This window comes from Mesoplodon bidens (assembly GCF_964165515.1).
Source record: "Mesoplodon bidens genome assembly, chromosome: 16".
NCBI lineage: Eukaryota > Metazoa > Chordata > Mammalia > Artiodactyla > Ziphiidae > Mesoplodon > Mesoplodon bidens.
The window spans coordinates 8,624,070-8,649,140 of record NC_138173.1 but is presented as its reverse complement, the minus strand read 5'-3'; the positions used below and the strand labels follow the sequence as shown (position 1 = coordinate 8,649,140).

The 25,071-nt window shown below is 47.0% G+C and overlaps 1 protein-coding gene across 4 annotated transcripts in view; it reads right to left on the bottom strand.

Annotated features, from left to right (window-relative positions):
- Positions 1–6,388: 6,388 nt before the first annotated feature.
- Positions 6,389–25,071, bottom strand: part of CHD7 (chromodomain helicase DNA binding protein 7) — a 179,588-nt gene continuing 160,905 nt past the window's right edge. For 2 of the 4 annotated variants that reach the window (XM_081258041.1, XM_081258042.1), the window contains exons 24-37: positions 23,282–23,371; positions 22,723–22,826; positions 21,009–21,138; positions 20,530–20,602; positions 20,313–20,370; positions 19,388–19,616; positions 18,202–19,169; positions 17,276–17,436; positions 15,107–15,337; positions 14,435–14,878; positions 11,136–11,357; positions 9,936–10,076; positions 9,613–9,717; positions 6,389–8,308 (exon numbers count right to left, since the gene is read on the bottom strand). In XM_081258041.1, coding sequence (XP_081114167.1) covers positions 7,364–8,308; positions 9,613–9,717; positions 9,936–10,076; positions 11,136–11,357; positions 14,435–14,878; positions 15,107–15,337; positions 17,276–17,436; positions 18,202–19,169; positions 19,388–19,616; positions 20,313–20,370; positions 20,530–20,602; positions 21,009–21,138; positions 22,723–22,826; positions 23,282–23,371 — 3,901 coding nt within the window. In that variant the 3' untranslated portion in view covers positions 6,389–7,363. The remainder of the gene's footprint in view (positions 8,309–9,612; positions 9,718–9,935; positions 10,077–11,135; positions 11,358–14,434; positions 14,879–15,106; positions 15,338–17,275; positions 17,437–18,201; positions 19,170–19,387; positions 19,617–20,312; positions 20,371–20,529; positions 20,603–21,008; positions 21,139–22,722; positions 22,827–23,281; positions 23,372–25,071) is intronic. The other 2 variants (XM_081258043.1, XM_081258044.1) reach the window with 2 other exon arrangements.

Genomic DNA, 25,071 nt, shown 5'->3' with positions numbered 1-25,071 from the left:
ACCTGCAAAGTAAAATCACGCGCTGTCTGATGCACACAGACGTACACAGAGAATAAGTTCAAGCGTGCTGGGAACATGTGGACCGGAGATGAGTTTTTGGCCATTTAGTCATCTGAGCTCCAAATACAAGGAGGAACACCAGATGATTTGCAAAACTGCTTTTCTTCCTGCACCTATTTTCCACCTTGGTCCCCCAGTCCCCTCTCACCTTTCACAGGTCACAGCTGTTGTGCGCATTTGGCCTGCTCCCAAACCACATTAAAAAGAACAACAGGGGCTTCCCTGGTGGCGCAGTGGTTGAGAATCTGCCTGCCAATGCAGGGGGCACGGGTTCGAGCTCTGGTCCGGGAAGAACCCACATGCCGCGGAGCAACTAGGCCCGTGAGCCACAACTACTGAGCCTGCGAGCCACAACTACTGAGCCCGTGAGCCGCAACTACTGAGCCTGCACGTCTGGAGCCTGTGCTCTGCAACAAGGGAGACCGCGATAGTGAGAGGCCCGCGCACCGCAATGAAGAGTGGCCCCCGCTCGCCACAACTGGAGAAAGCCCTCGCGCAGAAATGAAGACCCAACACAGCCAAAAATAAATAAATAAATTAAACAACAACAACAACAACAATATAAACCAAAAGCTTTTGTTTCTCTGACATTACAAACGGTATTTGGGTTTTCGCAGTGACTGTCCCCCACGGGAGGATTTTAATGGTAATAAACATTTGATACCTGAGGATCTCCTAGCAATGGACAGCTTTCTGGTTGAGACGTTAAAGGGACACTTTCAGCTTTAATTGCATCCTGCCCTCCCCCCGCAGGCTGTCCTGATGGCCAGTGGTGTTTTTTTTCTCAAGAGCCGCCTGGAGGCTGAGCGGCAGAGCCCAGCCCCTTGTCCTCGAGCTGCCATTGCTGTGTTACTCTGTTTCCTCTCAGAACACACAGGCTCTGCACAAGATGAGGCTCGAGAGAAAAGGGGGTTTGGGGTTTGTTTGTAACTTTACGTTTTGGAGAGTGAGGGGGAAAGGGAGAATTCTAAGTGGTTTCATGTGACCCTTCAGGCCACTGAGTCAGTCCAGCGGCTCCCCAGAGCAGGCCAGGCTGAGAAGCAGGCCAGCTTCGTCCAGCAAGAACACTGCCTCCGCAGTCAGACTCTGGCGGCGGCTCTCATTTTCCAGGGGCACTGACAATCAGATGGAAAGGATCCCAGAGGCGCCTCGCAGGGCTTCCAGCCTCGTGAGAGAACAGGAGCTCTGCAGCTACAGATATGCAAATCCGTCCTGAGAGCCACAACTGCCCAGAAAAGCCCTGTAGGGGTGGAGGCTGCCAAGGCCGTGTCCCATCCCTGCAGGGACTTCAAGTCCCAGACTTAGCTGGGGCTGCCTGCTAGGGCCATTCAGATACGCGATTCACTATCCAAAAACTCTAAGGAATAAGCTTCAAGAACGTGCAAGGATATTTAGACTATCAGTTGCGCAGGTTCTATCATAAAATCAGCATGGATGTAAATAAAGCAAGCTCGTAATGGTATACAGTTTTTTTTTTCTTTTTTGAACTTGAACATCTTTCAGTCATCCTGTCCTGGGGTACTCTGGTCTTGCAGCATGAGACTGCAACCTTCTGGCTTGTTATTCAGATCACAACATCAGCTGTTATTAAAAAAGTGTGTAGCTTATTCTATTTTAGGTTGGGAGTTTTTGTTTAAGCTCACGGACTTGAATGAACAAGAATGGCAGGTTTATACTTCACACAGACAGCCCACTGCTGGACACGGCTTACACTGGAGGAGCCTAAATACTAGTTCTCGCCACCACACCTGTCTCAGCACTCAGGCTTGGGCAAGAGATCCTGCCTCACCAGGTAAACGGCTGGTGGCAAGAACTCCGAGCTAACTCGCCAGGCTGTGCTCTGGGTTAACTCACGAGTGCGTATTACCAAACAAAAATGCTGAATTCTAAAATGTTAAGAGATTCCTGACTCCCAAGGAAACATGGTGAAACATGTTGAACAGGATGAATTTTCCGTTCCAAGACGTGATGTGTGCTCCCCAAACTATTAAATTTACAGCCCGCTTAGGTTTCAGTCACCCAGCCTACATCCAAGTTGAAGTCGCGTTAACTGCAGCTGACAATTAGGAGATGGTTTGGGGATGCAAAGGATGTGAAGCTACTGCAGTACCTGGCTTGAGTCACGGGAAAGAATCAGGTCCCTCTCATGTGTAATTCTGAAATCAATCAAAATTCCTGTAATTTTCAGATCAAAATGCAGAGGCGGGCAAGGGATGACGGAGGAAACCACCAAGAGTAGAGTATTAAATGATGCCTCAACCATATTTTGACTTAGTGTTTCTCTTTATTATACCTTAGAATAAATCTATTATGTGGTCCTTCAGCTGTAACTCAGATTCACCATGACAGATTTATCTTGGAGCCCAGTAAAGACCTGGCGAGTGAGAAACGTTCACAGGAAGAAAACTGCTGGAAGACAGCACAACACTTAAGTAACATGTCTGTATCGCGTTTGGAGATGGGTTCTGCCATCTTTGTTCAAATGATGAAAATTTCAACCAGTTTAGGAGCTACACAAATGATAAGAGTCAGTCGTTCTGGAACTAAAGATGTCAGATGAAAGAATATTTGAAATTTTAATTGTCATTACCCTATTCTTCAATTTCATTTAAATTACATGGTAAACATTCATCAAGGAGATGCAAATGAAAAATCAACTCTACATTGGTAGATCCAAAATAAGATCCACAGACCAACAGGCCCATTAGGACGGTGGACCTATATTGCCAACACATATACACAGGGAGTTTTTTAGTTCTGGTCTAGAGCATTAGGAAACTTCAGCAAAAACCTTAGACATAGAAATGATTTCTATAGCTCAAAATACTTTGAAAATCACCATTCTAACTCCTACAAGAAAAAAAATCTCCAAATTAGGTGAGTCTCCCAACAAAAAATTCAATGATGAAATACTTTCACTGAAGGAGTCTTATGTTAGATTAAATATTCCGGATGGTAATTTATACATCTATTTTGCCAAATGTAGTTTACTTTACTATAAAATGTCTATAAAACGATGGTAAATCTTACCTGTGCTAAGAAAATACACAAAATTGCTCATTAGAGAGCCAAGTTGAACGCATAAGGTATATTCTAACTTTTAAGTGCCTGTTAGGAGCCGTCATTTACACTGTTTTGCTTCCTAATTTAAATTTATTGATGGCTCTGGAGGCGCACGGATGTTCACTGCACACACATCACTTCAACGACGCACACACCTTCCTACCTCCGCTACCTGTTAGCAATAATTGCTGAAAACTCTTCCCAAAGATAATTAACAAATAATTTTCATTGAACTGAAAAGATAACTTTGTCACAGGACATGGACGGAAAGATTTCTGTTCCTAGCACCTTTTCTATTAACGGTAATCATAGAATTAAAAACAAAAAAGTGTATGTTCTTCATCTGTTGGTTTTACCTTTGGGTATATTTCATTAGGAGTCATCCTGAAAAGTTAATTCAAATTATTCACTTAATGTAAATTGGAGGCTCTATTTCTTTAAAACATAGCCCAAAGCCATTTACTGCTTTCCATCTCCACTGCTACCTACTGCCTTGATCCAAGGCTGCTACAACAGTCTCCCAAATGGGGCTCCTGATTCTTCTTTACAAGCCATTTTTTTCACATTGCAGCCATAGTGATTATTTTTTTAGAAACATGAATATGATATCAATTCTCTGCAGAAAACCTTCCAAGGAACTTTCTATGGCACTTAGAAAAGACATCCAAGTCCTCCACCAGGACAGGTTTGGTCCCTACCCCCCAAATTTTCTAGGCAAACAGCCTCCCTGCCCCCGCTTCCTCCAAGCTCACTGTCAACACAGGACCTTTGCATTGGCTCTTCCATTTGCCTGGAACGTTCTCCAACCAGCTTCGTCTGGCCACTGCTTCCCATCACTCAGGTGTAAGCAGAGTTGTCCCCTCCACAGAGAGCTCCTGCCTGACCACCCCATCACCTTATTGAATAGTATTCCTCCATCTACAAAAATTGTATTTGTATCTGTGTATCACCTGTCTCTTCCTATTAGCAGATAAGCCCACTGACAGCAGGGCCCTAGTCTATTTTTGGTTTTTGCTATATTCTTGCCACTAAAACAGTACCTAGCACATAGCACCCAGTAAAGGTTTGTTGATGAATGTTAATCACCCCAGCGCAGTGGTTAACGCCTAGGGTTGAAATACCCCAGAAGTTAGATCAATCCGAGTTGAAATACCAGGTTTGCAATTTGCTAGCTTTGAGGCTTAAGTTAATCTTTTCTAAAGACTTGACTTCTTCATAAAATAGAAACATTCACGGGGCAAGATAAATCCAAATTTAAATGAGGTAACTGGGACTCAAGTTTGCCTAGTCAGAGCTCACACTCTTCTTCCAGGTTCTGCCTCTTAATTCCCAGTCTGAGATTTAAGGTCCCTTATGGAGGGGTAAGGGGGGGAAACATAAAAATACAAAAGCCCTAGACACTTCAAATCATCACTAAATAACTATTTTATTTCAGAGACCAGAGTGCAGTATTTCAGGAAACTGTAAGGAACCTCTAATGTTAGACTGCCTGGGTTCAGATCCAGCTTCTGTACTTACTGCTAGCAACTTACTTAAAGCCTCCAAGTCTCTGTTTCCTCCTGGAAAGCAGCACTTCCCTCACAGAAGAGAAGTGACGGTGAAACAGCAACGCCATGGAAAGCACTGAGCACCTCAGTGCTTAATTTATACAAGCACAGGACAAACACCAGTTATGAAAGATCAGACTGAATTGAAAATATTTCTTACTTAGGCAAATTCGAGATCTCACGTCGAGAATTAATTCCATTAGAAAAAACAAACAAACGCATTTTTTGCGTTTGGAAACTTGCATGACTTCAAGGCCACCTTCACAGGTAAATCCCAGATGACTCAGGGCCGGCTGCTGACCTACCTATCATGTCAGGGTTCCTTCTGGCCACAAGCAATTGATGCCTCTGCTTTGAAGATCGTCATTATTCTCAGCATCTTCCTTTAACAGGGACAGAGTCACATCGTGTGCTCTATTTACAGAAGGTCATAGGAAAACTTCCAACGCTATAAAGAATTTCAGAAGAAGCCCCTTTAAGACTCACTTTATGAAACATATCCTCCCTACCTAAGGTCCTATTTTAAGGCTTAAAAAGTCTTTCAGTTATTTAAATATTTAAGTTCTTTATACTTTGTGGGAGTCTAGTCTTATTTTCCACGTTTGAAGAATTCTGTTCCCGAAGCTATTCTTTTAAAAAAAATCTTTTAAAATTTAATTTTATTATTGTTTTTATTGAAGTATAGTTGATTTACGAAAGGCACTTTCCTGCCCGCGCACTACCCAGGCGCTCACTTTCAAGAACGAAGAGTCACGGTGAGGTGACTGGTGAAGCCACCACGGGGCGTCTAAGGTGGAGGCTTCACGGAGCTCCTTTTCCAGAATCATCATGGGTATATTTTCATCTTGCGATGCTAATTCACGGAACCTCATTATCTAAAAGGGACTCGGACAGCCTGTCTTGTGCCACGTCGGGCGGGGGACGGGTTGGGCGCGTCCCGGGGGCGGTGTGCAGGGAGCCACCGCAGACCACCCTCACCCTCTCTCCCCCTCCTTTTTAACTGCAGGGACATGGGGCTTTGTGTTTGGTCAGGTGACATTACAAGGTGAAACAGAGAATCTCAAATTCTACCTTACCTCAAAGGGGCGCCCGAACCAGCGGCTCTCAGCCTATGCGTGCGCGTACCTGCACGTGCGCTGCGTGCCTGCATTGTGCGTCTGCGTGTGCGTGTGCGTGCGCGTGCTCGCGCTCGCCTGCGCTTGCTGCAGCGGCTCCCTCCGCGTTCCACGTGGGGCTCCGTGGCGCTGGCACCGAGCCCGGGTCCTCAGGACACCAGAGTGCCTTTGCGTCCCTTGCTGACACCACGACATTGTGTTTTTCTACCCATTAACCGAGGATAAATGACCCAGATATTGTGCCTATTAAAGCCTCGTTTTTCTTTTGACCCTTTGTTCCTCGGTGTACCACGTTATCAGACGCTGCACACGTTTTTTAAGTAGTCTCAGCCTCGCATGCCCTTTTGAGGGAGTAATGGGAGGCTTCTGCGTGTGGTGCTGCTGAGATATCTGGAGTGGAATTATGTCAAGGTAATGTGAGGTTTTTCTTCCAGTCTAGCCGGAAGACAATCAGTTTAGCGCATTACCAACAGCTAATCTGGTATAGGAGGATATATCAAGAAACTGTACAAAGGCCAGAATGCTGTATTTGCATCTATTGCGAATACAAAAAATAGAGTGAAACCAGTTCCCCTACCCTACTACATTCTATAATTACATCTCTGCATATCATGGGTCACTTTTATTAAAAGCATCATTACTACAGTTGGCAGCAATTTACATTTTATCTTACATGATAGCAGTTTTCAAAGGGAAAAAAAATAAAAGGACATCACAACAAAGAAAAACAATACATTTACAAAGTCATGTCTGTAAACTTCAAGGCTAGTTTAGAGCTGAGGTAATGCTGTTTTAGCTTGTGGCTAAAGTAACAAAGTCCTTTAATTTAAAAAAGGTACCTGATTCTCTCTCACTCTTTATTTATTCATCTATTTATTTTGTTTATACCAGTGCATTACAAGACCACGAGACAATGGAACTGCAGTTCTGTCTGGCAAGAACCCTCCCAGTAGGTTAATTTCCAAAGGGACCCTTCACATTCAACAGCTGCCTTCTTATTGCTGCGCCTCGGGACAGAGACGCTCACACTAAGGTGGAGATTGTCAGAGTGTGTGGATGTGTGGGATGCGCAAGTGCGGGAACCCCCGTGTAGTCAAAAAGGGAAACAAATGAGCAAGGGTGATATGTATGGTAAATTTCATCTTGACCTTCACAGCAAAAAAATTAAAATTAAAGAATTAAATATATAACTTCATACTTCCTTAGAGCAGCACTTCCTTCCATTCGTGCCACTTGGTTACAAATTGCTCTTCACTATAATACCAATGGTACCAAAAGAAAAGGAAAAGGAAAAAACAAAACAAAAAAGCAGAGCATTATGTAAGTTTCCTTAAAAAGACACGATCATCTCTCAAATTTCATCTCTCCTAGGGATAATAAATAATGCACTGCACAATACTTAATGACCAAGATACCTTTTGACACACCTGTATAACATGACTTGGACTTTTCTTTTCTTTTGCTACACTATGTTACAGAACAGCTTATAAAACTAGGCATGAACATTAAGTGTGAGTGTAAACAGTAGGACTACCACTTGTCAGAAGTTTTAGACACTTTAACTGGAACTGGTACTGCTCAGCCATCATTTTCATTGTTTTCTATTTCGTCCCCCCCGTCGAGTGAGTCTAGCTCTTCGCCCTGTGCTATCTCGTCTTCTAAGACTGAGGACTCCGCCGTCTTGTCCAGGCTCTCCTCGGCGTCGCTGCCCTCGAGGGTCTCCTCTTCCTGAAAGGCGCCCCCCTCGGCCTTGTCGGGAGCCTTGTCGTCGCCGGAGCCCACGGCGTTCTGCAGTCCCGCCAAGGCGGGGAAGCCCGGCAGCGTCAATCCCCCCAGTCCCGGAGGTAGAAACATGGACGGGTAGAAGAGGCCCGGGGCCATGGTGGACAGGAGGAAGGGGTTGAACGCGAGCGGGTTGGAGGGCAGGCCGGCCGGGCCAGTAGCAGCACCAACAGAGCCATTCGCAGAGTCCGGGCCCGGAACGGCGTCTGTGCTTTTCTCCGAGTCCTTGTTCTCGTCCTCGTTCTCGTTGCCCTTCTCCTCCGCTTTGCACGCGCCGTCTTCCGGCTCCGCGGGGCCGCCCGCGGCGGCGGTGTTGCCGGCGGCCGCGGCCGCGGCGGCGGCGGCGGCGGCGGACAGCGGGCTGTTGAGCAGCCCGCCCAGCCCGAACATGCTGGGCAGGCCGGCCACGCCCGGCAGCACCAGGGGCAGCACGGCGGCCGGGTTCTTGGCGTCGCCTCCGGCGGCGGCGGCGGCCGTGGCCGTGGCCAGTCCCGGAGGGAAGCCCATGAGGCCGGCCAGCTGCAGAGACTGGAGGTTCTGGAGGCTCTGCAGGCTCGTCAGGTCCATCCCAGCGAACAGGCTGTTCACCAGCAGGGGGTTGATGCCCGACGTGGAGGCCACGGCGGCGGCGGCGGCGCGGGCGATTTCACTTTTGGGCCTCCGTCCCCGCCGGCTCGCCCCTTCTCCCCGCACCACGGGTCCGGTGAGAAGACGGTCAAACATCGACTCAGGAACGAAACCCTGAAAGGAAGGGAGAGGCAAACAGGGGCTATCAAAGCTTCGGAAGAAAACCTCATTTCCACGCGGGCCTTTGTGATGGACTGAACACTGACATTCGGAATGGAAATACACAAGCAATTATTTCCATTCTAGAAGCTCAAGGATCAGACCTCAGAAAGCAAAACTTCTGTTTTTTAGCACTGCATAGCTCACCGAATTATGCTGAATTGCAGAAAAAAATATTAAAGGCTACTCTATCGGTGAGGTAAATGTCAAGGTATCTGCATCCATAGCTAACTCGAGAAATAGCACATCAGAAGGAAGTTGAAAACTATGGGAAATTTAAAGTTATATTTTAGTATCTACCCTGGAGAAACAAAAACTCATGTTCACACAAAAACCTGTACATGAATGTTTATAGCAGTTCTACTCATAATTGTCAAAGTCTGAAAACAGCCCAGATGTCCTTTCGTGGGTGATGGGTAACCACACCCAGGGGGGTACATCCACACACAGGAGCCTGGTCAGCAGCGAAACCTGTGACACATGTAACCACTTGGATGAATCTCAATACGATGAGTGAAGGGAGCCGTCTCAAAAAGGGTACGCAATTTATGCTTCTGTTTAGGTGACATCCTCAAAAAGACAAAACCTCTAGGGATGGAGAACAGATCAGCGAGCGGTTGCCCTGGGCTAGGGGTGGGGACAGAGAATAATACAAAGGAATTTGGGCGAGTCACAGAACTGTCTGTATTCTGATTATGGTGGCCGTTCAAGAAACCATCCATGTGTGAAGACTGATAGAACTGTATACCAAAAGAAAAATAAGCACTTTTACTGGATACTTTAAACAGACAAAAAGAAATCAAGACGTTTAAACAAATTAATTTAAGAAAGAAATAGTGAGATTAATGCTTAGGCAGAATTGCTGTATTTTTTCCTTTGTTTATTTTAAAATCAGAAATCACAGTTAATCTTAAGGATCTCAACCACCATAAATTCCATTCCAAAGATGCTGTTAGCCACGTTTACCTGGGGCATTCCTCCCCGGAGCAAGTCTGCCTCAAGACTGTGAATGGATATTTCTATACAATCCCTTTAAGTCAGAGCTGTCAAACTAATCCACCTTGGTGGATTAATGACATATTGATACAAGGAATGATGATGTATTCATGATGTATGAAAATGATGCATTATGTCAACTCTTTTAAGCCAAGAATAAGTTATCATTGAATAATTAATGGCCCACAGAAAATAAAGAAAAATTCAGGAAAACAGTTTTGTACAGATACCTTTCTGGACAGAAAGGCAGAGTCTGTACTTACAGACTGCTTGACTATATCGGTCCAGTCTGGGGCAACTGCAAACTCGGGGTTTTCTTCCAGCCACCGGGGTAGATCCTTCATCGGAGGCGCCATAGCTCCACCCATCTAGGGAGAGGCATTCGGAAAATGATTTAGAAACAGACAAATTCTTCCCTCTCCCCCTCCCGTCTGTGTATCTACACATATACGTACACAGATCATATAAATATACAGGTATTCTGGAAGAAACATGATTCTTTTCCCCTATAAAAGATGTCAGAATAAAACACTTCTTTCTGGGAAAAGAAATCACATAGAGATCAATTCCCTTTCCCAATGTTTACCTTCTTCCCATTTCGTTTATTCACAACAGGCACCCTTTCTTCTCCTGTCAAAGTGTTTATATCCAATTTATTAGGGTTTCGACATCTATGTCGTTTCTGTTTCGGCTTCTGAAATGAGGAAAACAGCACATCTGCATTCTTCTGCAAAAAAACAAAAACAAAAATCATATTTAGTAAAATTGTACTTAGTACTTGTTCTTTCCTATATAAATGACAAACAGAACAGTCAAGCCATTTTCAATTACTATGGAAGTTTCAAGAATCATTTTAATTATTAGAAACCATAGTTTCCTTTGAAAGGAAAGACTATTCTCTTTTTCCTTTACTTAAGGAACAAACTTAGAAGCGGAGAACATGCTTTTCCTTTTCTCTCTCAATAACTTGCTTAAAATCTTTTCTTCAAATGTTTAACCAAGTCATGGTATTTGAAAAGGAAACTTTCTCTGGTACCTTTGCTAATCTCTACTCAGAGACTTGAGTGGATACAGAGGTGATCTCACATCTACGACATGCGACTGTACATGAGGAGAAATAACCCAAGGGATAAAAGAGCCTTTGCAGGAGGGTGCATTCTGAGTGGCAGGAACTCAATGAGATAAAATGTAAACTCCTACACTTAAGTTTTCAAAAATTCAATCACATAAGTTATAGGACGTAAAACATCTGCACAACTAGCTAGCAAACAGTTTAAGTGGCAAATCATCTGGAGATCCTGTCTCATGTTTCATAAACGGCGTGAGTGTTACTTGTTTAAGAGGCTAATAAAGTCTTGGGCTGTGTTAGCGGCTCAGGTCTCTGCAGTAACAGCTTCCTAATATTCTGTGCTGGGCAGACCCAGTCCAGAGACCAATTAGAGCACGTTGGGGAGTGCCTTCCCAATAACGAGACCCCCCTGGAAACCACGCCACGTGAAGAGTAACAGAAAAAAAAAAAAAACACATCTATTTGGTGGGAGAAGGAAAAAGCAAGGAAATGCGTACTAGGCGTCTTCAAATAACTACAAGGCCGCCCGTCACGTAGGACAGACCTGAAGCTAGTTTCTCTAATGTAGAACATACAATGACAAAAGCTAGGAAACGTCCGAGATGACGAGACAGTCAGGCGAAAGGCAGGGGGACCAGGGATTTCTCCGTCGCGTGGGAGAAGGAAATGGACTGACTGAGCAAGAATCCTCCCAACTCCGCACTCTGTGATACTCACTGGTACGTAACTTGGCATATCAACAGTGTAAGCGGGATGCAGCTTCAGCCATTCAACTAAGTCCTTATTTTTAGGAGCTTCTTCCCCCACCAGCCTAGTCCCATCTTCGAGATTTATAACAGGGATCCGCGTGTCTGGGTCCAGCTGTCCAGGAGAAGGAATGTTTCTTGTAGGTGGGGTCTCTATATCTTCTTCAAAAGCTTTGGTCACCTCAGCATCCTCCTGCAGAAAGTTGACAATGGTCGGAATTCTCACATGAAGAGAGAGATCCTGACAACATCCTAGCCCGAGGAGACGCCAGCCTAGCATAATGGATCTCTGATCATAAAGGGAAAAAAGTTACTTGAAACAACGGCAGTTTGGGAACAGCTATTAAGTGAGAAGATGGAACATGTATCATTCTTCACACTGCAGAATGAGTTAATGGGGTAGAAAATTCACAGTCCATCACTGTGGACTTTGATGTGATGTGGTCCATCACCGCTCCATGTTTGAGACCTTAAGCAAAAGCCACTAGGAGCATGACACAGGCAGTGGAGCCTGAGCCCGATATGCATGAAAGGTAGCCGCTCAATCTCTTTTGGGGATCCCTGGATAGCATCATTAAAGAAATTATAATTAAAGCAATGTTCCAAAACCCAGTTTATACCTAGCTTTTTGGCACTCTGTGATCAGTACACTTTTTTCGGTAGTACAATAGTTCACATGAGCCGTGTGTGGCAACACTGGAAAAATCAACTCTAACTGAAGTTGAGTTAGAGTTGAGACTCTACCATCACCCAGCCACTGGTCCTCAAACTCTGTTATTTCAACCTGCAGACATCTTCAGTGAGGCCCATCTGTCCATCCCTACTGTTCCCGCTTTGGTTCAGGTCTCCGTCACTGACCACCTGTATCACTGCATTTACTCCTAAACGGTCCACCTGATTCTAGTTCCACCCTTCTTTAATCCAACCTCCACTCTGCTCAAAAATCATGCTACATCACTCCCCTGTTTAAGCTATTTTGATAAGTGAATCCACATCACCTTCAGGATAAAATCCAAGTTCTTTAGCATGGCAATCACAGCCCTCCGTGGTTTGCAGCCTACCTTGTCGCCAAGGTCATCTCTGCTGAAGCTGCCTCCTCACCAAAGTCCCTGGCCAGTAACTTTCAGTTCACCAGACATGATAGGCTCTCTCTGGCCTCAGTGCCTTTGCATGTGCTCTCCCCGCCCCCTCTTTTCAAATGACTTAACCCCCATACAACCTTCAAAATTTCACCGAGGTTTGACCAACGCCAGGGAAACTTCCCCGTCTGTTTCTCCCCATATGCTCCTCCTCCAGTCCCATTCTTCCTTTGGGTTTTCAGAGTACCCCAGGGGCTTCTCACGACAGTGATATGTTGTTATTTATCTGTCACCCGTCTTTTACACTGAGTTCTCTGGTGCAGGCACCCGTCGGGCCTTTATTCTTCGCATCCCCGTGCTTGGCTCAGGGCGGGGTTGGCTCTCACAACTTACTTACTTTTCACGGCTGCACAGTGGTCTCCAGTTTGAATGCTAACCCAACACAACATTTTGGGATCTGTCTTGTTCCACACAAGTAACCTTGCCGACCTCTATACCTCTTCACTACTCAGTTTATTTACAGACCAATCAGCATTCTCCTTGTATTTTATGTGCACGCACATAACCCTCTATAATACCAAATGAGGAATTCCCAAATTCCAACAGTTAAGAGTTAAAAAAAAATTAAAATAATAAAAATAAAAATACATTCTCTTAACATCTGTTAGGAGTTTTGAGCCAGGTTGCTAAATATGACCTCAGGGGAAAAAAACAATAAATTCCTAGGGACAGCTTAAAATATGTGAGTGAATAAAGTCAGCCATAAGTTTAATATAGGGTGTATAACTACAATAGGACTTGGTCGCACTGACTGTTAATCCCTGACACTGGGTCCACAGACAAACGTGAGATTCAAATTGAAAGACAGTAAATGAAGCCGTGTGTGAGCTGCAGAAACTCCCGATTTGTTGATGTTTGTTCAGTGAACAAAACCTATCAAAGCATCAGGGTGGTTCCCAGCAGGAAGCTAATGGCTGGCGATGCCACTTTGGGGACCACACACCTAGAAATGGCGTTTTAACTTAGGGAAAAAACAATCACAGCTGATCCACTGTGAGGTGTATTTTTCAAGATTCTAGAAGTAGTCAGATGATCAACAAAAATGACCATTACTACCACTGGTACATTCGTAATGAGTTTTGAAAATTACCTTTTAACCACCCGGATGCTTCTGGTTTAATCAGACCCCACTTAGGGGGCAAGTTTCAGTGAAGGCTATTTTGTCACTTCGAAACTCTAACTTGACCACGCCTTCCCTACTCTTTTATTAAGTTTCCTCTAAATTCAAGAAATAAAAAATGGGGAAATAATAATAGGAATGAAATAAGGAAAAACATATTGAAACAAACGTCTCCCCTCGGTGTTTCCCAAACTGTGTCCCACCGCCCAGGGGATGGGCCAGCCGCCGGCATCCCATCTCCTTGGGCAGGAGCTCCAGCACCTCTGTGCTGATTCGGGTTTCAAATCCAAAGGCTTACAGTACCTTGTACCCATTTTAGTGCTTTAAAAAGACTTCGTGTAATCGGGTTCTCTGGGGTAAAACCTCATCCTTAGCTGGGCGGCACTTTTTTAGGTGACTGGTTGAAGCGGATTAAGGAAGAGAGTTATTCTGATTACACTGCACTCATTTCCTTTGAATTGAAGAAGAAGATGACAAAATCCACTGACACACATAGTTCTTGCAAACCTAAACTAGCACAGACCTCAATTCAGTTGAGATTTTTAAAATATCTGCTTCTGGAGGCAAGAGAATTTGCAATCACCACCTTTGCATGCGAACACAAATCTTAAGTCTGAAACTGAACAAATCTAATAAACGCCAGGCCCCAAACAGATGGATACTTTTAAGAGCAGAAGCTTTTTCCACCTCGAGGGTTCAGAGACAAGGATTACAGGCTCAGAAGAACACGTTTTTGTTTTGGGCTAGTCTTCCGAGAGTGATCAATGTATTAGGATCTTGGGAAGAATAAATCCTCAAGCTACCCATGGTTCAGGCCGAGTGACCTGCGTCAACGCTCAACACAGTTTTCCGGCTCAGAACCACGACTCTGTCCATCGCGACTCCTTCTTTAGCGGAAGGGGCCGGCTTTCGCGCCGCGTCACCGAGGGGCGCGCGCCCCGGAGTGGGCAGCAGAGCCGGGACCCGGGCCGCCGGCGCGGGCACGCGGGGGGAGCCAGCCCCTGGACTTACTGCACTCAATGACGTCCGTTTGTGGCTCATGAACAGCAGGTCGAGGCCCTCCACGTTTTTCCTCCTTCCCCGCCTCCTCTTCATGGGAGGCTCTCCATCCACGAGGGAGCCGTTGAGCAGATGCCTGGCGGGCGTGCGGGACAGGCCTGCCTGGAGCAGCTCCATTTGAGTCTTAAAGGCATCAGACATGGGCGCCGAGACGTTAGGCAAGATAAACTTTGAAGTAAGAGATGAAAAATTTGAGGTAGAGCTTGCTGCCTCTCTCGAGGCCTTTGATAAATCGACAACTTTCTCTTGTCCGTTTTCCGAGACCACCTGATTCTCCCGCAGCTGGGCAACCATCTCCATGAGGTTTCGCCGCTTGGCAGCTCTTTCGGCCTCGATTTCGATCTTTCTCCTCCTCCTCCTCCGCTGGCGAGGGACGGAGAGGTTGAGGGCGTCTTCCTGTTGAGAAATCCCAACACAAGAGTGAGCCAAAACTGCACCTGCTGCACGGGCTGGCTCGCGGAAACCAGGAACGAGAAGCTTAAGGAATTAAACATCCGAGGCTGCTGAACGGAGCGGAGGAAACAGCAGCCTCCTTATTTCTCAGTAGGACCAGTGAACACGAGCTTCCAAACCAAGTCAAGGGAGCTTATCTTTAAGCGGCACCAGCAAAGCGCTCTAACTGACCTTGGACAACTGAGGGGAAGTGGTGAGGTCCTCGCTGCTGCTGATGCTCGCCTGGCCCACCACCATGGAGAGGTCGGCCAGGCTCCTCTTCTGCAGGGGACTGTCGGCAGTGGGGGGCGTGTAGCCGGGGATGAGGCCCTGGAAATCAAACATCTGGCGCCTATTTACCGGCCATTTGCCTTTCAACACTGCTTCACAGATGTTGTCTAATCGGTTTATCATTACTCGATCCTGGAGGGAGAAGAAAAGTCACACGAAACTGTAACAAAGACCTGGTGAAAATTACGAGATACCTACATCCACTGAGAAGCTGAAGAGCAGAAAAGGCTTAAAAGCAGACCGGCAGGCGAAAAGCAAAAGTAAACAAAAAGCAAACAAGCATGGAAATAAACCAAACCCACCAGAACCACCTTACACTGGTGTGAGGTCTGAAGGTGGCCGCAACACATAAGACTCAGCATTTTTCAATTATGAACAGTGAATCACATAAACGAGAGAACGTTGCATAACCACCACCTCTAAAATGTCCCCGTGTTTTACAAGTAACTGTTGTGTAGGCTAAAGATTGTTGGTGCACGTCAGCAGGTGACAATGGAAGCCTGCAGTCAGCTTCTCCACGCTCTGGTGCTTCAGTCCCCAGGCTGGACCGCAGCCTGTCCCAGGAAGTGGGACATCATTAGCGTCACTATTAATAAAGTTCAGCATTACGAACGGGCAGCAACCTAGGAACACCTAATGAGCGTCAATTTGCATCTCCCACCTATCATCATTTCAAGTTTCACTGAAGCGTGTACTTTAAAAATTTCTAATTACAGCTCTTAGACCCAGTTTCCATAGATTAAAAGCCTGCTACTATGGACCTTTCGGCTTACCTGGGAAGCTGCCTTCTCAACTCAATAAGGGAGACTAGCAAAACAGGGGAAATAAGGGAGCATACAGAGGAAAAAAAAATGTCTCCAATAGTACACTCTTCAGTTAAAAATTTCACATGGTTTCTTTCACAATTAACACTATGGGAGAGTGGCCTGGGGATGAGTCCACGGAAGCCTTTTTTGTGTTGTTTGTTTTAAACCAGACAGCCCTGTTATGGTGATTAGGATGATTATCTCCCCACCCTGAGAAACAGACCCAAATTACATAGGGATTTATTATAAAATTATGCCAGTTAGCCAAAAAAGTAATTTCTACTTTGCTTTTGGTTACAGATAACTGCATTTGGAATTATCTCATAATGTATTCGAGCAAATGGGTCAACGCCCACCCTCTCCCCAGTTCAGATTACAGGGTTCCAAATGTATGAAGTTGTCTTAAATCTGAAAGTTCTGCTTCAGGATTTAAAAAAAAAACAAAACACACAGTTTTAAAGTCCACACAGGTTCCCTCGGGCATTGTTGATGGGATTACAAAATGATACAATGGCTATGGAAAACAGTACAGAGGTTCCCCCCAAAATTAAAAATAGAACCATCACATGATCCAGCAATACCACTTATGGGTATGTTTCCAAAAGAAATGAAAGCAGGGTCTCAAAGAGACATTAGTACATTCACATTTACAGTAGCACCATAATAAGCTAAGAGGACGAAGGTACCCAAATATCCCAATGATGGATGAATGGATAAAGAAAATGTGGTATATACACACGATAGAATATTATTCAGCCTTAAAGCAAAAGGAAATCCTGTTACATGCTTTGACACAGATGGACCTTGAGGACATTACACTAAGTGAAATAAACCAGTCACAAAAGAACTAGTACTGTATGATTCCACTTATATGAGGTATCTAAGCTAAAGTAGTCAAGTTCACAGAAACAGAAAGTAGAATAGTAGTTGTCTAGGGGCAGTGGGGCAGGGGAGTCGATCTACGGGGAAGGAGTTTCAGTCCTGCAAGACAAAAAAAAGTCCCGGGGGGGGTCTCTTTTACAACAACCTGAAAATATTTAACTCTACCCAACTACACACTTAAAAACAGTCAAGACTGTAAATTTCATGGTATGTGTTTTTTACCACAATAAAAAATTCTTTTTAAAAAAGATTCACACATTTTATTTTGTCAGAGGGGTGAGTCTTTTGAAACAATAATCCATAGACTGTACTAGACAAATAATCTGATTTCCTCCACCCTATTCTTTTTTGGTCACCAAAACAACGACAGAACCCCACCAACCTTAGGCCAAAATGAGAAGGCAAACGTTCTTTCATGAAGGAGCTGAGCTACGGATGGATCTCCATCCTCCATGTAGAATCCGTCTCGGGTCTCATCCCTCGCAGTGCTCATGGAAGCATTGCTCTCTTCATCAAAATTCTTCCCTCTCGAGACAGTTCCTGCTGAGAAATGAGTTAATGTGCATCGCTCACAACCAGCATATCGCTGAAAAGGGAGTGTAGAAGAGATAAGATTTAATATCTGAATGCTGATGAGCTCCATTTTATCGAGTACCTACTACGGCTACAATGGTATCAGGCATGATACAAATCTTGTCGCTTAAAGCTTGCGAGGGCCCTTTCACGTAGATGGTGTTATTCCTGTTTTACAGATGAGGAAGTAGAGGCTTAGGGACGTTACGTCACTAGTCGTCAGGCATCCGGCGAACAAGTCTCGCAGGAGGCTGAACGACAGCCAAGCCTCTGACCCGGCAGAGCCTCTGTTCTTCCACCAGGAAAAGGACTAATGCGTTGGCCACAGTTTCGAGCCGCAGCTCCGGCAGAAAAGTACAACGCGGCGCCTCATTTTTCCTTCGTGGCAGGTGCGGCAACCTACCTGGGGCTTAGGAAGAGAACTGGTTCTTCCCAGATTCTACTCCCACCCTTTACTTCGGAATGAAAAATAAAGCATCATTTGTTTTAAAATTGTTAGTGTCTATAAAACCCTCCTTCTGGGAAGTTAAGTCGTTCGAAATAGCACGCTGACACATCATATCAGAGCACAACGTACATCTAGGCATAACCTGACACTATTCCTGCACAGAAAGAAATGTACAATCATTACCTTTAAAACGACCCGAGGAAAAAAAAAAAAAAGAGCACCGGTCACATGACAGGAAGACACCTGCGGGGATGGGGTCAGGAGAGGCCTGGAGGGCCAGGAGTTACCTTCGGGCTGGGAAGACTCTTCCGACTTGTCGTCGTCCTCCAGCTTTTCCTCTTCGTCCTCCTCGGAACCCTTTTCCGAAATGGACTTGGGCCCCGTGTCCGCACCGACCTCCACCCCTCTCGGCTCGCTCTTCCCGGCGCCGGGCTCGGCCTCGGCCTCGCGGTCCTGCTTCCGGTCCTTCCCGCCGCCCTCGGCCTCCTCCTCCTCCTCCTTCGCCTCGGCCTCCCCCGCCTCCCCGGCCTTGGCCTCCGCCCCTCCCGCCTTCTCCTCCTGGCCCGGGGCGGGGGCGGGGGCGGCGGCGGGGGCGGCGGCGGCGGTAGCGGGCGTCTGGCCAAAGCCCAGGGCCAGCGCGCTCAGGGCCGGGGCGCCGGCCGCCCCTCGGGTCTGGGCGAAGGTTTTGTGCGCGTCCAGGAAGGAGAGCTCGGGGTCGTTGAGGATGTGGTAGTCCGTGCGGCTGACCCCGTGCTTGGCGGCGCCCACCAGCAGGTCCCGGTCGTGCCTGCCGCACTCCCACCACTCGGGCAGGTCCAGGCTGGGCTGGCAGAGCCGGAGCCGCTCGGCCAGCTGCGGGTGGCGCAGCACCTGCTCGCGGATCTTCCGCAGCAGCTCGATGCGGTACAGGGTGCGCGAGGCGCGCTCCTCCGTGATGGGCTCGATCGCCGAGGGCAGGTCGGGCGGCTCTGCGGCAGGGGGAGCGCGTGTCACCCGAGGGCGCCCGCTCCGCCCCCGCCCCGCTGTTCCGTGCCCGGCGAACCTACCGCCATCTGGCTTGGCGGGCACGCGACACACCCGCCGGCACATGGCCACGAAGCAGCTGAAGTACTTCTCCAGACTCTCATCGGACTTCTTGTCAAGCCTGGCAAAGGCTCGGAATTGGTTCCAGTCGAACTGTTGTTTCGCCGGGTCAAAAATCACCCCAAACGTGGACACCACGCGGTAGAAGTCCGCCTCTTCCCGTCGCGTCCACCTGTCAGAAAGGAGACGTTAGCCGGACTTGGGCTGCGTAAAAAGGCTTCACGTTTATTACTGCTTTTCCTCGTTGGCCCTGAACTTAATTCACAGGGCTTGTCTCCTTCTGGGGGGGCCGCTTTGACGGCGGTTATCGTGCCTGCGATGCCTGCCTCCCGCGGGTGGAGGAGAGCAGAGGGCAAGGTACCAGGCGCTGGTGCACCCGCGGGAACTCACTTCTGCCGTTTCTCCGATATTATAGCCTCCCTTTCAGCTTCCAGGGCCCGCACTTCCTCCCGGGGCCGCCGTCTCCGCCGGTCGGTCTTCATCAGAGCCTCCTGCCTCAGCTGCTGCCTTTTGTAGCTGCGCTGATAGGCGGTAATGAGCCTGCGCAGACGGGTGGTCAGGGTCGAGGTATTGGGCCAGTACAGCTGGCCTAACTCGGCGCTGCCCTCGCTGTGCTTGCCTGGGGAATCGAAGACAAGATTTCTGAATGTGTAGCCATAACCTCGCCATACACAGGGTTTCCCAGCCAAAGCAAAACGAGATGACTCGCTAACATTCAAGTGGCAGTGTGGGAAAGGACATCGTAGTGCTCTCGTTTTTAAAATATAAATAAGGAGCGATGATAGTGTGGAACTTGTAAACCATTTCTTTCTCAGCTCCTTAGGGGGAAAAAAACCAAGGTCATACGTCAATCGTACATAAAGAAACATACTTTGTGCCGCAAACTACATGATAAGGGTGCCCTCCTGTAATGTGATCATCTTGAACGTAAAAGACAGTCACAAAATTGTGAGCTAATGATCTTACGTTAAGAAAAAAGGGCAGTAGTGTCTCAATAAACTGGCAGATACTTAACAAATGCCCTGTTTTTAAGAGCTGTATTTCTAAAGATGCTTCAAAGTTTTCACGACCTGATTTGAAACATAAATATGTAAATTACCTTAATCCAAAAAATAGTTATTTTATCAAAGAAATTCAACAGAATGAAAAACCAAGAATAAACAGGCATTAGAATTCTTCACAAAAGAGGTGAGTCAGCATAGATGAAGCGGCACTTGAAGACGCCGCCGTGGTGAAGCTGCGGCAGTCCAGCCGCAAGGCAAGGCCTGCACCCCACGCTTCAGCCCTGCTCCCCCCGGCTTTCAGGGAGTCATACCTGGGCCGCGTATTTCCATGGGTTCTTCCTTGTCTTCTGGAGGAGAATTTGCAAATTCCTCAAAAGCAAAGCGAGAAAGAGAAATTATTTTAATTTGGGGTTTTACTTTGCTTTTATCTTTTAAAGAAAAGGCCATTATCTGTAAAGTTTAACAAGTCTTATATGAGCATACAATATTTTCCTGGTGCCGTAAAAGTCAATGTACTCAAGTTCTTACATCTATTTCATCCTTGAACGGCGTTCTGGTTGGTTTATATTCTGGGTCTTCATCTTCTCTATCGAATTCTCCCCTATATAAAATTTTAAAAAATGTTTAAATCACACTGATGAGCAAGAGACTGAAGGGAGCCTGGGAAAGAGTCCCAACCCGCCTGCTGCACGCGACTCTGTCGGTATTCAAAGCGTGCCACCATGGGCGGGCGGGCGGGCGTGCGTGCGTGCGTGCGTGCGTGTGTGTGTGTGTGTGTGTTGGGGGGCGGGGGCTTGTCATCATTTGGAAGAGACAAGTTGCAGATTATCTAGATCACATATTGTGTTTAAACAGTCATTATGATATAGAAACAGACTACACCGGTAAACATCACTTAAGTCCACATCAGATGCAGTGTAATGCACAGTGCCGTGTAAGAACTGAACCCTGCCAGTAGATGTGACACTGACAGAAAGTTTATTACAATTTTACAATGTCCTTCTTACCCATCACCGCCATCTGCTAGCATGTCTGTTCCTCTCTGCTCGGCAGCGATGGCCTTGGCATCGGGCATACCAACTCGTTCCAGGAAGCACAGCGCGGGGTCAGCTCGCATGGAATTGTACTTCTCGTACCCTGTGCCGTCGCACCGGCCCACAGAGGACACACACGGAAACAACGAAGGCCCGTCACTCACAGGATCACAAGCACGGCCACCTCACCCGTGGCTCTCGATTGAGGTGATCATTTTATGTTGGATTTAAACGGACCAGGCTGTAGTAGCCTATTCTATGGAACACTTATCCCCGGGCAGATGTGGAGGGGGAGGAGGGGGCCGGGTTACATTTCAGGGATGCTATCAGAATGACTGCAAATACTAACGGAAAAACAGGTTCAGAATAACTGCAAGATGCCTGGGAAGATGTCTGACCCGATTGTCCCCAAGATCTAATTTTGCTTGGCATTAAAAGGCTTCGTACTGGGCCTCCCTGGTGGCGCAGTGGTTGAGAGTCCGCCTGCCGATGCAGGGGATACGGGTTCGTGCCCCGGTCTGGGAGGATCCCATATGCCGCGGAGCGGCTGGGCCCGTGAGCCATGGCCGCTGGGCCTGCGCGTCCGGAGCCTGTGCTCCGCAACGGGAGAGGCCGCAGGAGTGAGAGGCCCGCGTACCGCAAAAAGAAAAAAAAGAAAAAAAAAAAAAAAAAAAAAAAAAAAAAAAGGCTTCGTACTGTTCTTCTGTGACCTCTGCAGTGGTCCACCCCACCTTCCCTGGGAACAGCTTCGGTCCTGCAGGAACATGCACCGCCGGCTGAAACATCCCTGTCTACGTCAGGCCAGCGAACCTGTCTTATTAGGTTTAGGATGACGCGTGTCAGTAAGATGACACTGTTCCCTCCATGGTTTTCAGGCTGCAATTTGCTTTCTGACTGCCCGAGTTGACTAGATGGAAGATGGCAGATCCCAACAGTGCACTGCGGGAGGATGATTTTTAGGCTGAGCTCACAAAACACGGCTGTGGTACGGAGGCAGAAGAGCACAATTCAATTAGGATGTGTACTACCACACCCCGCTCCTAACTGCTGTAGAGCCGCAAGCCAAACTGTAATCATGAAAGGTTTTATAAGCCATCATTCTCCCCTTTAGTCAGGCTGGGCTGCTGAGAGTACCTCCACGACCTCCAGAGACTCGGGATTATAATCAGGAATCGTTCACTGTATATATCATGCCAGTTCTGCATCCCCAGCCTTTCAAAGTTAACAAGGCTGCATCCCACTCAGGGGAGCCACGAGTTCTCGGCACTGACATTTGTGAAATATTGCTTGGAACAAAGCCCAGGAGGCACTTGTACAGATTAATAGCAGAGGTTAAGCCCACCGTCCACTTTGACACGGGCTGGCAGAGCTCGCAAGGGGAGCCATGCTGGAAGCAAAGTTTAGGGAGAGCTATAGGACAACTTGGCCATTATTAAAACAAATATGGCTTGGGTTTTATTTACAGCCAAGAAAGAAATGTTTTCTTCTCAAATACTCAACAAACATTCAAAAACAGCATCTGATATTTACAGTTCATATTAGATTTTTAGTACAGGAAATGGTAGACGCCAAGAGTCCTTTGGAACTATCCTCATTAATATTATGACTTTGGAAAGAGAATGCAAAGAGCTCTAAGTAAAGACAAAGCCACACGGTCAAGATGTGGTCCAACAGAGACGCCCCTTACCGTGCTTGAACACTCCAATCAGGAGGGACTTATCAGCTTCCTTATCCCACCAATCTGTGGGGACTTCCGCGTGGAAAGGCTCAGGTATCCACACATCAGCTTCACTACAAAGACAACCGTTGACGTGATATTTAAAACAAATCCCAGTATTAAAAAAGAATGCCAAGGGACGAACACAACCCGCGTCCCCTTCCCACAAGCACCTGAGCATCGTGGGGTGGGGCTGGGGGCGGCGTGAGCAAAGGTTAAAAGGGCAGAAGTCGGCCGCGTCCTACCAGGACCAGAGGTGAACTTTACCACGCAGGGCCCCGTTTTAAAGGTCAGCTCAGAGCACCGGTCATTTAGTTCACACCTTTTCGTACATCCACACATACATACGAACAGGCTTTTCCCGATTCTCATCACGTCCCCAGGCTGGTAGGGCAAACAACTGCTCTCGAGATGCAAAAGGGAAGAGGCGCCACCGATGGCTGACGGAGGTTCGAGGCGCGCTCCGTGCTGTGTTCTGACCGCCCGGATCATCGCCGAGGGGAACGGGTGAACGTGGGCTCATACCAACCTTGAGTCGGCGCCCTCTAGGATCTTCTCCGCCTGGTCTCCTATCACTTCTTGTCTCAGGTAGTACAGCATGCGGACACGCAGCAGGACCCTGGAGAGGAAGACAGAGGGGGGGAGAAGTTCTTAACTTCAGGACTGTTTGCCAACAGTGGCTTCTGGCAGCTGCTGCTGTTCATCCATCATCCTGCCAAGGCTGATTAGCCATGCTGTATGGTAGGCTTGAAGCGTGACAGATGGTGGCACATAATCACCTCTGTGTGGTGCTTTCTGCTAGCTTCCAGCAGGCCTGCCTGGCAACCGCTCCCCCTGCACAGAGAGGGCCGGAGCTCAGCCCGGCCCGGGCACACTTCATGGAGTCTACCTAGTGCAGCTTGTGAAGTTTAGACACGTAGCCCACCACTGCCTCTGAAGTATCGAAGCGAGTTTGTAAACAACAGAGCAGATGGCTTTCAGTAACTGTTCTGCTTCATTATCTCATAAAACTTCCTCAGCTGCTGCCTTAATACCATTTTTGGAAGCACATCAGAAGTTGTAGGAATCAACGAGATATAAAATCTGGTTTTACTACCTTACAATAAACCCTCAATATGGAATGTCAGGTTTTTCAGATTATACAACTTTGCTTCCGAGAAGGGAAGATGGTGGTGGCAGTGGGTCCTTACGTTTCCCCCTTAAGGAACAGTCACCGTTTTTTATTCCTTCTAGCTTACATTACCTGGAAGCCTAAGTTAGAGCTTAACAAGTAATAATAAAACATCACAAAGGAGATGAAAATGTGTCCACGTCACTGAAGTTCCTAGTCATTTTCAAGGAATCAGTTTTTAAAAACTCATGGAATTCTAGGAACCAGATTTTTGATCTCACTTGATTTCCCTCAATGGCGTAGACCTAATTCTTTCAATAATGCCCACCTGGTAAATCCCCAAGGCCTGTCTACTCCAAGTCTAGCATCTCCTGCTGGACAGCCCCCAGTGGGCATTCAGGACTCATATCTGAAGACTACGTCCTTGGCCGTGAGTAGGTAACACCAAGTGCTACTCCCCTAGCTGGATAATCCCATCATACACTTGCAGGACACTTTACAACCCACGTATCACATTGACTAACACTAGCTCATTTGATCTTTACAATAACTCTATGACAAAGTGCAGCAAGTTACAATTTCCATTTTCACAAACGTGAAAACTGAGGCCAACAGAGGACAAGTGACATATCCAAGGTCACAGGGTCACCTTGAGCATGGACCACTCAGAATTAGGCCTTCTGACTCCATCACTTCATAATGTCTCTAGGGACGTGGCACTTGTACTTGAAAATATCAAAATGACAACTAGGGGCGGCTTCACCACGACAGACCACTCCTGACCGTACACAGATACCCCGTGACCCGCCTTCCTCTCCACCAACAGGCTGTTCCTGGCCGACCTGGGTTCTTAGCGGGCAAAGTGTGAGGCTGTAAACACCTGAATGCACTCCAAAGTAAGCGACCTTTCTGGATAATTCGTTTTTATTTTTTAAGATTTCTTTCTTTTGATAAGATTAAAAATTGGTTGTGCCACACTGAACCAGCAGGAAGAAAAGTGACAGTGCAGGCCCCCATGGCTGGCACAAGAAGACCCTGAAGACCAGATCTCCTTCCAGAGGATGCTTGGCAAGGGGATGCCCTCCACCTTTAGCTGAATCCTCTTTTATTCACCAAAACTCAGTGCAGAAGCAGTGATACTAACAGTTTCTCTCCCTTCGGTAGAAGACAAAGTTTTCTGCCTCACGAGGAATTTTAGTTTTGTGGAG